Here is a 12,987-nt window from a genome sequence, read left to right as displayed (position 1 = left end):
TAAAGCCTTCTCTCTTGTAGTTTTAGTAACTTTTATCCAATCGATAATTTCCTTGTTAAGACATTAGCTGCTCTTTGATATTGTCATATCCTGAGATGGTATTGGGTATGTCAGAGCTATCAATCGAATTGATCTTCCATATGAGGTTAACTATTGAGTGAACTATAAATTGGAGATATTAATTATTATAGATATGTTTATATACATTGTTGAAACACATAAACAAATAAACACGTCTTGTTACTATATTTTATAAAAATTATGCAATAAATTTACCGGATTCTAATGTCATTAATATGGAATCCCGTTAGTTAACCTTTGGAACTCGTCATAACCTTTAGTAAACAAACTTTCATATGATTTTTTAATCAAGCCCTTCATAAAGACAGCAGCTTCTTGGTCAGTTCTTTGTGGTTGGAATCTATTCTGCAAATTTTTGATGGTCTTACTACCTTTGAAACAAGGTAATCCAGAACCGATCATTGGTTCGATACATTGAATGATGGCATCCATATGAACCCTTGCAGATAAGTATGCCTTGATACATAATTCTTCAAAATCTTTAAACGCTGCGGTATCTTTTGAACCACCCATTACATTGACCATTTCCTTGGTTAATTTAAATGGCACGGCTTCAAATTTGACACCACCTGGGACAATGTCAAAAATAAAACCAAAATCAATATGCAAACAATGACCTTGATCATCATACATAATGTTACCGTTATGTCTATCCTTGAATTGTAATAAATATGAAATGACGCTATAACCAGCTAGAGATTTAATAAAGTTATTTCTTGCATTTTGGAATTCGAATGTTGTTTCGTTACCAAATTTAGTAATAAAATACTCAAATAAGCCATTCACAGCCTCACGACCTAACATATCACGAGATATAGAGTTTGGTAAAACATCAATAACACCACAACCTGGAGCAGTTGCAGTGACACGATAAGGGAAAACAAAAACATCTAATCCAATATTTGACCAGATGGTTCTAAACAAAGATATCAATTGCAAAGCCAAAACATCCTGTCTACAATCATCACCAACCTTGAAAATAGCGGCTTGCCACTTTTCAACAAGCTTCTTATTTCCATTTTTACTGGACTCACCCTCAGCATTGGATGATAAACTAGCAGTCGAGTCGTCAGGCTCTACTTCCCTCTTGATTTTAAAAGTAGCCATGAATGGTGCTTTAGCATGAGATTGTAAAGGTTTACCGCTCTTACGAGCAATATCAACCACTACACCATCTGGATTTGATGGCAAATACACACCAGGCTCAACATCGATTTTAGCCATCTCTTCATCAATTTTTTGTTTCTTCTCTGCTTTACTCTTTTTAATGTAAGGTTTTAATTTACCAGAAATACCAGTAACCTCATTGAAGAACTTAAATTCTCTTTCATAAAACTCTCTATGTCTGGTAGAAAATTTGGCGACTAATCTTTTTCTTACTAAATCTAATTTAGGTTTGATTTCGTCTTCAATTAAACCTTCATCACCCTTATAACAGTTTGCTAACATATTCCAAATAATTTGATGGGAAAATAAAACGCTTATCATTGCAGTGTCTAATATCAATCTTTCCACATAACCTGTCTTATCATATCTTAAACATTGAACAATTTGAGGAACATAAAAGAACGTAACATTGACATCATGAGATTCTAATGAATAAACAGCATATTGTAAAATATATTTATTGGTTGTCCAAGGTGGCAATAATAAATTAATGGACTTTAATGGAGTAGTTGGGCTCCAATAAGTAATGTAGTGCAAATTGTTTCTATCTTTGCTAGAAGAACTTGAAGATAGTAATAAATCCAAAACATCAGAAACACCGACGAATTGAAGCGGGTTACTAACGATAGCTGACAATAAAGCAGATTTACCCTTGTCGACATTCAAAAACTGTGATATGTTATATGCGATTTGAGGATCAATTTTAATTGCAGCGTTCAATAGTTCTAAGCTTAATGGTGTTTTCGGTTTATCAATTTTTGCTAAAGGAGATAACCATGTTTTCATATTATAAATATCCAATTTTAAAGCTATTTTCAATAGTGCAGATTCATTTTTACAATATGCACTTAATGTTGGCATTATATGTTCTAATTTTGATAATAATTCAACTGAAACTGCCAAATCGGCTTCATTTCTCAATTGATCAGCACCAAATGGCCAAGAAAGAGGTTTTTTGAACCATGATAAATTACCAATAACGATAGAAGATGATAAGTCTGGGATTGCTTTTGTTGGCCTCTTTAAGTTTGCATTGAGCACCAATATAGCAAATATTATCAATTCATTACGAACTAACCTAGCATAGGGGTGTAAGGAAGCTGTTTTCAATTCAGTGACCGCATTCAAAATCCAAATGTTAAATAATTTTAACAAGGAATGACTTTGGAACATAGATCCCTCAAAATATGAACTCAAAAAGTTTATTAATAATCTATGAGGCTTTAATAATGACTCTGCCAAAGAAATATTCTTGTTAATTAGCTTTTTATTATATTCTTTATATTCCATCATTTGATTTTCTTCTTTAACTAAATCAAGTTCATTAGAGTATAAACCAATTTTATTATCAATAGACCGCATCCAACACATTCCAATTTCAGACAATAAGTAGAAAGAAAGATCTTCTCTTTCCTTCATTATTGATAACCAAATATTAATACCTGTTTTCATAGAATTACCAGTTAATATTTCAAAAGGGATGTGAACTAAATCTTTAATTAGACTTATGGATCCAGGAGTTCTGTTAATAATTAGTGCAAATGAAAGATCAAAAATTTTGTTTAACAAGTCTTGTCCAATTGTGGTTTTTTCTGAAATACAGGTTCTAATTGATTGTGCATATTCACCGATTTGTTTGTAAATATCAACAGGAGATGATGAAATTACCATATCAACCAAATATTTAGATTTCCATGAATGCTGAGAAAAGAAACCAGCTATATTATTTGGTTTTTCATTACCAACCAGGCTTAATCGAGATAGCTCTCTATCAACAGGTAAAATAGCACCAGCCATTTCAATTGCAAAAGAAACACCGTACTCAACTGTGTGTTCGATATTATAATCATTAAAATCAGAAAGATATGAATGGAATAACATTTTAAGATCTAAAGGACATTTGCTCATAACTATTTTGATCCAAGATTTTGCACTCTTTGAAAGTCTAGATAAAGCATTTCTACGCCAACTAATAGAATTTTGTAATAAAACCTTTGTCTTGGAATGTTTCAGATGAAAAATATAATGTGGTTCAAATCTATTTCTTTCACAATCAATAACACCATCGAAAATAACTGTCATTAAATCCAATAATGTATATAGAGACTGGTGACGACAAAGAGAAGATGGAACAGTCTTGATTAATCTTTCACAGGTGTGGAACGCAGAGTTTTGTAACATTTCGTTCTTATGAGCAAGTAGTAAAATAATATTATTTAGTTGCTTGGCAACGGCTTTAGAATTAAATATCTCCAAATTGCCCAACTGAACTGAATTTGTATATTTATGCGTAATTGCAGTATTCATTAAGTCGATACTCCTTGAAATTGATGAAGAGATAATTGAAGAATCAGAGAAATATAATAACATCTTTGAGCAATCGCCAGCATCACACCTGAGAAATTCTAAATGATGTGCTGCAGCTAAAAACATTATTCTTTCACAAGCTGGTGATCTTGACTGAACTGTGCTGCTGGATAAAAACCCTGAAATAAGGTTTTTTTGTTTCTTTTCAATGGTACTTGATGTACTACGACGTAACACTGTATTCATTTCAACAGAAATCTCTTTCTTGTTGGCAGGGAAATCAGATGCTAATGGTGATGTATTATACGCAATTATCAGTAAATATTTCTTGTATGGTAATAGAAATTCGGCATTATAATAAAACCCATGGATAGCCATATTAAACCAAATATTTCTAAACATATTAGTAAATAGTTCATCAGAACTTAAATCTAGAGGTTCCTCATCAAGAGTTGGTAATAATGCTGATAATGGACGTAGAAGAGACGAGATCTGTTCAGCAACTTTAGAGATTTCTGTATCAGTTCTGTGTTCCTTATGCTCTACTTCACCGCTAGATATAATGCTATCTAGTAAATCATGTAAGTACAGTTTAAAAATTTCTGAAGATTTTGGCCCTTTTCTCAATTGATTTGCAATAAAAACCTTAGCAGAAACGATATCTGCTGATAAATTTGCATCATCATTTTTGGCTGACGTTTGAGTTGCAAGTCTATAGAACTTCAAGATTAAAGAAAATTCAGCGCTAGTTACACAGGTAACTAGTTTTGCTAAAAATTTGATAATAATTTTGTCCAAATTCTTTGAAATTACACCAAACTTCTGAGTTAAAATAGTAGTCGTCAATGCAGTTATAGATGGAACATTATAATTATTTGTGATGACAATCGAAGCTGAGATACAATTCTCAAATAAATTTCCGTGAAATGTAGCATTAGATAGTGATTGGCCAGGAATTGGACTACTTTCATGACTATTGTGTGCAGACGAAAAGTTTTTGATTGCATCTAATGTATCTATAGTTAATGATCTACCCTTCATCGGCATACTAGAAATTGTTCCAGTTAACTTTCTTTCTCTTATCAATGAGCTTGGTGAACCGTTATCATTAACGGTAATCATATTATTAATTGAATAAATAGTATTGACAATAGTGTCCTCATTTAAAGGTTGTAAACCTAAAGTGAATGTTACAGATACTTCTTCCACAGTCTCTCTCGTAATGTTGTCTGAAGCCACTAATATAGGGAAAAGACGTAATATAGTAGAAGAATATTCTTCTGTATAATAATTTAGTAAGGAGACTGAACTAATAATAGATTTTATTAACTGTGGGCTGATATAACCCGATAATAAAATATTTTCCATGTAGTTAGAGACAACACTTGTCATATCCTCAAACATTTTTGATTCCAGACTGCTATAGAATGGCACTAAGCATGTTATTTGCAATAGATTCGCTCTGGAATTAAAAGTATATTTTGCTCTATTTAAAGTGGATAGATCTAGATTATCAAGATCAGCAGCATTTTCCAAAGCAAAATCAGTTAATGAAGTTAACACTTCAGCATTATTCTTTAGGATTTGGTTGAAAGTGTCAATAGTTGTAATATTTATATCAGTTGCAATTGAAGGATCTTGATCGATATTGTATTCAATGTGTTTTAATTGTAGAATATTTCTTGAGAACATTTGACTATCATTTAAAATATCAATACCGATGTCTTTCATATTCTTGAACACAATAGTATTTGCTAAAGCTAGACCAATACTTGTAATTACTTCGAAAAATAATGGGCCACTAATTTCATGACCAGCTTTGAAATATTCTACAACACTGTCATTGATGAAATCAGATGACGAGGACAAAACTTTTTCAATCTCTTGGAAGAAATTTGATGAATTGATGATATTGATAATTGAACACCATGTCTTCTTAGATAAATCAATCGATACATCGTCCATGGAGGAAGAAACTGCATTTAAAAAACCTAGGAATGAGAATAGCACGGATGGTTTAATCAAAAACAGTGATTGAACCAACGACAAATATTTTTCGATTAATGAGAAACACTTATCGTTCAACTCAGGAAAACTGTTAGAGATGGACAAAATGAATCGAGTCAGTTGGAAAGTCGAGATTTCATTTGGGTTTCTCAACAATTCTTGTTTAAATTTCATAATTAACACATCAGAAAAACGCTGTCTTGGAGACTCGACAAAATATACGGAGATAACGTCATCCAATAACTTATGTGCTTGCTCAAGACTCTTGACTTTTGAAGAGGTGATCGCATATAGAACATCCCACTCATTCAAATTTAATGGAATAGTGTATAATTTTGACACATTAGTAGAGTAGAATATTGGCAAAGAATGAGTCAGCATATCAAGTGTCGAGGATCCATCATTAGCCACACCAAATTGAGCAGACTCATCTGAGGATAATTGGGCCAATTTTTTTAATGCTTGTGACCTCAATGAGGTCATAACNGTTGATTACTTCTATTGTATCGCATCTACAAATTTACTTGACAAACTAAACGGCACACAACTTNTTAGATACATGGATAGTCACTGACTAATTCAATACCAATATATATATATATATATACTTATTGTCAAGTATTACAGAATGGAGTATATATAAGTTTATGAATATGCGTGCAACATATCCAGCTATCAAATCAAACACTTGTTTATATGTAGCCTGTATTGTTATTCAATTGAACATATGTTCAATTGAAAAATTCGGTTTATTAGTGGGATCCGAAAAATATTATAAGGAGCCGAACTTGTAAAGGTAATAAATATGGTGAGAAAGGGTCTCTCTATCCATACCAGAATGCACAGATTACAAATAACTGAAGTGTTTATTCTATGCAGATAACATCGAATGTTTTGAGATTCAGAGTTTGTCATAGCATATGAATAAGTACTAATCACAAGCGTTGTCAAAGTTGTTGTTCTCTGGTAGAAATAACATCAGAAAAATAGTGAGAAATGGTATGTATATCAAAGATTATTTTAATGATGTTTTAGTCATATTACTGACATCTGATATGGTATTTAGTTGAAACTTCGTGAATTAAAAGAAAGAAAGAAACGAGAAACTCAATTCTTAGAGAAGACAGGAGGCGCAACAACAGGGGAGCCAAATCTCATTTCATTGTCACCAGGGAGGATAAGATTACAAAATGATTTAGATCATCTTAATCTCCCCCCACAATGTACATTAGAACTTCAATCTTCATTATCAGACATGAACGAGCAACCTTTGATTACACTCTGCATTTCACCTCGAGAAGGACCATATTTGGGGGGTGCATTTAAGTTTAATTTAAAATTCAATGAGATGTACCCTATCGAACCTCCATCTGCAATATGTTTGAATAAAATCTTTCATCCTAACATCGATTTGAATGGCAAGATATGTTTGAATATCCTGAGGGAGGACTGGTCACCTGCCTTGGACCTAACCAGCATTGTCATTGGTCTTTTATATTTATTCTTGGATTTCACCTCTACAGATCCATTGAATCAACAAGCTGCCGAAGTGTTAGCAAATGACAGGAACAGATTTTGTGAATTAGTTCAACGAGCAATGCTTGGAAGTGAAATTAATAATGTTAGATATGATAGAGTAGTTTAAAAAAAAGAATGGTGCCAAGCAGATGATCTAACTGTGTGTAATGTTTTTTTATAAATTATAAGTGAATAAAACAAAATGTATTGTCTTATTTGTACAATTCTGCTTCTATGACGAAAGTTCAAATTTTAATAATATGGTAGCCCTATCCAGAGGGATTTATATAAATATATATATCTACATAAGTTATTAGTGTCTTAGTCCATAAGTTTTCAAACATATTAGCCTTTAGAGAGTAACTGAAAGGATATGTTAATTGTAATCTAGATCTAAATCCATCTTTGGAAAGTATCAGTTTTAGATTAACGAAATAATTTTAATGGTTGTTTTTCCTGCCAAAATTCAATAGTTTGGAACCTTTCCCTTCAATGTTAATATTGGCATTTTCATTTTTGCTCCCATTGACATATGTTGCTTTTAAATAAGCATTATTGTTAACTCTAGCTTCTAACTGCAAAGATAATTCATATTGTTTTTCTATATGAGGAATTCCTTCTAAAGAAGTTTTGATATAATTTTGGAGCTCCATTTGAGGTTCTAGATCGTAATTATAGTTCTTGAATCTCATGATATCAAAAATAATATCAGCAATAATGTTTCTTTTACTAAAATTCACGAGTTCTGTAGAGCCATCGACAAAGTCAGAATTACCATATTGTGTAAAAGTCAAATCAGATAGGTAAACTCCAAAAAATGGGACACACGCTACATTTTTAACCGCTCTAACCAACTCTCTATATTTAACAAAATTCTTTGTTGAATTTGTTAACGAATTTAATTCAGCTAAAATGGCATTAGACTCGCTTGATAAGTATGGCCATGTTTTCTTCAATCTATAAATTGGAGAAGAATATAATGCAGAAATAATAGCAGTCATACTTGAGAAATTCTTCAATTCTTTACATTTATCTGCTACATTAACAAAATATTCAATTATCTTGGCACGTTCTTTTGGTTCTCGTTCTGTAACAATTACGTAGGAAATGTAATTGGTCAGTTTATTTGCATATGATATAAAATCAGAAATATTAGTCGAACCTTTAGTATTTAGATATTTTTCACCCCAAGCTCTTAGCAAACAATCAAATAAAGTAATTTTACTAAACAGTTGATGTTCCAAAAGCGTAAGTTGATATGCATAAACATTAACATCAATATCAGTTATTCTAAATTTTTTTGATTTAAAAAGCTTACTTGTAAACAATAATGTTTGTGCCGTGTTGTTAGCAGGAGGATTTGAAGAAACTTCTTGTACTTTTTCTTTTAAAATATTATCTGCAGAAGCTGATTTGATAATGTTATTTTTCTCAATTATCTCAACCAACTTTTGTGATCCAGGGATATCATCTGCGACAGCAACGTTTGCAATATCTAACACAACTTCTAAACCATCTTCATAGTAAAAATCACTCCAATAATCAGTAAATAAAAGATTTAAAACTTCAACCACTCTATGTTTAATTGGATTCGATTTTTTGGTGATCCATTCATGATATTCATCATAACTTAAACCTTGTGGCGGTGAAATATTGTATCTATAAACCAACATGTAAAGAAATTCTAATGTTGAGAACATACTCTTAAAAGTCAATAACATTGTGAAAATAAACTGATGATCTGGCTTTAAGTGACGAGTCAAATGTTCTATCAAGGCTTCTTTAGTACCATATTTAACTCTTCCTTTCGAATCATAAAATAAATTTTCTTCATCATCACACTTTAAATACCATTCCAGATCACTTTCTCCAGAATCATCTGAATGTCTACTTTGTGACTCGGATTGAATACCAAGTTCGATATTTGCATCATCTAACGTAAACCTATCGCTCGGTAAGTTTGTAAAGTCAAATAAATCATCTCTTGATTCGGAATCATGTCTATTTAGTATATCAGATATTATGACGTAATTTTCAATATCATAATTTGTTGATATATTTGATTCTTTAAATTCTTTATCATTTTTAAGTAATTCAATAATCAAATTGTTCTTCATCATTCTTGCAGAATAATTTAACAAATTTTCTCTTTCAATTTCTAATTGTTCAACAACATTATAAGCATGAGTTATCAATTCCTTATATCTGTGTAAAGTATCCTTAAACTCGATGGTTGTATCCAAGTAATTCATTGAGTTATTCTCAATATCTTGCGATGTTAAAAAATTATAAAGTTCATCAGATAAGTTATTATATTTTTTTTCATTTTCAATTTCATTAATTGATAAATGATACTTGGAATAATTCATAAAATTGCTATCACTTCGTTTTGGATCATAATAGTTGACAAAGAAATTTGGTTTCATTGATTGAAATGAATAAGGATCATCATCTATCGTCACTTGTTGTGCTGACATCACCAGTTTAATATAAATATCATGTAAAAGTTGCTTAATATTGTAAAAATCCATTAATGTTGAAGCAATTATACATAAAGCATGGTTCAAGAATTCTTCCGTTTCTGTATCATTTGAAGTTTGGCTCGGATTTAGAATTAATCTTTTTAGATTAATAAAAATTGATAAATCTAAATTTTCCATTACTTCTAAAACAAGTAAATTCACATTGATTTCCTCATAAGTTTTTGAGATTATTTCTAAATTTCTTTCCTTAGATGCTGATTGATTTAAAATTTTGATATTTTGAATTGATTTCATTTCAAAATTCCTGGATGATGCATTATTCCTTTTGTGATTCATTTCCGGTAAAAATTTGGCTAAGGCAACTAAGGATAATCTTTTCAATAATTTTAGAGTTGCATTGTTTAAAGGATAATCTTCTTTGGCTTTATGTTTACCATGCCTACCTCTTCTTACTGAATAATCTGTCATTGTAGAACTCGATTGATTTTGTTTAGAAACAGATTCATTATTCAGTAGTTTAGAATGTAAAATATAATCGCTAATGAATTTACCATTATCAACCTCCAAATTATTATAATTATTTGAATTATCATTATCGTTATCATTATTTTCTTCAATTTTTTGATCATTATAATAATTGTTATAGTTATGACTTCCCACAGAATGATTTTTTGAATCATTTTTTGAATTTTGGGGATAAATTTTAGAATTCATTACAAAAGGATTTTTCCAAGAACCACCATTTAAAGAACCTTTAATAAATCTTGGTAGCAATTGCGGTAATAACAATGCATCTAAGTCATCTACAACATTTGTTGTCTTATTTGGCGATACTAAGTGAGTATTGCCATTGTTAATAATCAATTGATATAAACTAATAACATTCTTATTAATATTTTGAAATTCGTTATCTATTAATTCGAAAATTCTAATATGACTAATCATTGATAAATCGAATTTTATATTGTTTTCTGAATTATTCCTTAAAGTCGATATTGAATTTGATTTTGAATTAATTATGCCTGGAAATGGTGAGGTTATGCCTGTTGACACTGGATCGATTCCATTAAGATATTCCATATTATTTTCCGGTGTAGGTGTATTTAAGGTTTCTTGATTTCTTGAAAGCACAGGAGTTATTGGCGCTAATGTTAAACTATTTTTAATATCTTTTGAAACCGACCGTTCCATCTGTGAATAATAAAGCGGATCGATTGAATTTTTAGCGGTAAAACTTTTCTTTAGATCAGGATCTAGTTTAGTATTGATATGACTGATTTCAAAAAACATTGCTGATTTGATTGAAATTACTGATAGTGAATGCATTATTCGCTTTAAAAACAATCTTAACTGTTTTGTTAAAATACTATTTTTCAAATTTGTTAAATGATATTTCTTGAATAAATGGCATGCTAAATTCAAATACGTAATATAATCTGAAGATAATGAAAAATATTTTTCGAATTTTTTGGCATTCATTGATAAAATGGCGTTGTGAGCTGAAGTCAAATTTTTAATAATTAGATCTTTTAGTTCAAACCAATATCGTATGTCTTTCTGATGATAGTAAAATGCATTATGATATTTTTTTGAACGGAACAGATTTGTAGTATTACTAACGGGGTTACCCACGCCCTTGCTCTTATCATTATTGTTATTTTGTGAATATTTTTTCTCTTCTGTTATATAATCATTTTCTTCGATTTTGATCGATTCTTTTATCTTATCGAAATCAAAAATAGGTAAACTTTTGCAATAAATCTTCAGAAACTCATTATAATATAATATTGAATTTCCACTTCCACTTCTGTCTCCACTTTCATTTCCAGGATTCTGTATGGGTTTCCAATCCAATAATAAATTTATAATGTTATTTTCAAAACTTGAAACATTGTCGAATTTGTGTCCACGATCTGCGTGTGCAGATCTCTTGTAAGTGAAGTTGTAAACAACAGCCTTAACCTCGTCGAGAGTCAAGATCCCTTGCTTGTCAACAACGGAACCGGTCTGGAAACCCCCCGTATTTATATCCGAATGATAATCCACACTTACAGCATGACGAGCCAGGACCTGACGTTCAACCGTGTTCCTGTCTTGCTCTTTCCCATGCGCTGTTGGGCGCCCCTTATCTTTGGCGGGCGCCGGATAAATTGGAGATCCAACACTTTTTGACTTCACCATTGGGGAAACAGCCGGAATGAATGACCCTTGGTTTTGGTTTTGTGTCAGCGAGCCGCCAGGCAAACTTGTTGGATGTGCTGTTACTCCACTTTCGATTACTCCACTTTCAACAGGGGGCGTTGCGGGGTTCAGCATGACGTTGGTCGACGACGTTTCTGTTGGAGACAAGGAGTACGCGGAACACCGTCTGCCGCTGTTGGGGATGGCGTTGTTGGCGGCGGAGACACTGTGGGAACGGAACTGCGACAGCGAGAGGCTCGAGGACGAGAGTTTGGCGGACCCGCTCCCGGTCCTGGCGCCGCTGACTCTTCGGTTGCCGGCGACTTTGGCGCCGGGGGACACTGTTCTGTACGGCTTGACGAAGTGGAGAGGGAACCAGCCTCGGGTGACGACCTTGCCATGCAGAACGATGCCGTCCCACCAGCCGTTGTCGTTCTTGTTCAGGACGTAGATCTTGTCACCGGGGTTGAAACGGAGGTATGTGTCTGATGGGTGGTTCGAGCTGGTCGGGTGCCTTGCGATGGCAACGACCCGGTCGATGGGCACCACCGTGGTGAGAGGGTGACTGGACATTGTGCTCGTTGCTGTTGTCCAGGGAGCGTGAGCGTGAGAGTGAGCGTGAGAGGATGGCATTGTGTGCAAACAATAGACAACCAAACGCTTATATGCGCTGGTAAGCAAACAGGTAACCTTCCAGGAAACACAAATATATATACCTTTATTATGTTTTCTGTATACGGTATGCCATGCACTCGATTCCAGATAAACAAAAATCAGACGTGAAACAAATTATCTGAAAAGTTGAAAATAATTCCAAGCAGCTGAAAGAACCGGAAAGACGGTGGAAGGAGAGCGTACTCGTAGCAGAGTAAAGTCAAGTGGCATACAATGCGTTTCGTAGACATGCACAATCTCTCCATGCATCCAAAGCACACACGAAAGACTAAGCTGGCGATGGAGTGTGGTCTTGGTGAACCGGCATGTATCCATCGGTGTCTATGCAGTTTTCCTAGTTTCGATGTTTCGATGTTTCTTGTAGTGATAAATTGGACTTTGTTGTAAGATATTACGGGTCTCTTCTGCGGCAATACACTGTACTTTTACGAAATTTCGAAATACTTTCAGGAAAAAGTTTCTGGAAAAGTTTTCGAAACTTTTCCAGAGAGCGTGGAACGGTACGACGGGATGGTTCGAATGCGTACGTTCAATTGCACTGTTCGTTGTTTGAAAGTGCTTCTTGTGT

The 12,987-nt window shown here is 33.0% G+C and overlaps 3 protein-coding genes across 3 annotated transcripts; 1 reads left to right on the top strand and 2 right to left on the bottom strand.

Moving 5' to 3' along the window:
* Window positions 1–291: 291 nt before the first annotated feature.
* Window positions 292–6,045, bottom strand: STT4 (1-phosphatidylinositol 4-kinase STT4; the record flags this gene model as incomplete). The annotated part of the gene is made up of 1 exon (XM_003685913.1): window positions 292–6,045. The coding sequence occupies one exon, from the start codon at window positions 6,043–6,045 to the stop codon at window positions 292–294; it is 5,754 nt and encodes a 1,917-aa protein (XP_003685961.1).
* Window positions 6,046–6,558: 513 nt separating this feature from the next.
* On the top strand, window positions 6,559–7,207 carry UBC12 (NEDD8-conjugating protein UBC12; the record flags this gene model as incomplete). The annotated part of the gene is made up of 2 exons (XM_003685912.1): window positions 6,559–6,561; window positions 6,629–7,207. The coding sequence occupies 2 exons, from the start codon at window positions 6,559–6,561 to the stop codon at window positions 7,205–7,207; spliced, it is 582 nt and encodes a 193-aa protein (XP_003685960.1).
* A 313-nt stretch (window positions 7,208–7,520) lies between these two features.
* Window positions 7,521–12,377, bottom strand: TPHA0F00380 (uncharacterized protein; the record flags this gene model as incomplete). The annotated part of the gene is made up of 1 exon (XM_003685911.1): window positions 7,521–12,377. One exon carries the CDS (start codon window positions 12,375–12,377, stop codon window positions 7,521–7,523), a length of 4,857 nt encoding a protein of 1,618 aa, XP_003685959.1.
* Window positions 12,378–12,987: the final 610 nt, after the last annotated feature.

The sequence above is a fragment of the Tetrapisispora phaffii genome, chromosome 6 (assembly GCF_000236905.1).
Source record: "Tetrapisispora phaffii CBS 4417 chromosome 6, complete genome".
NCBI classification, from domain to species: Eukaryota; Fungi; Ascomycota; class Saccharomycetes; order Saccharomycetales; family Saccharomycetaceae; genus Tetrapisispora; species Tetrapisispora phaffii.
Note: the sequence above shows the minus strand (reverse complement) of the source record. Positions and strands in the feature narration are given on the sequence as shown.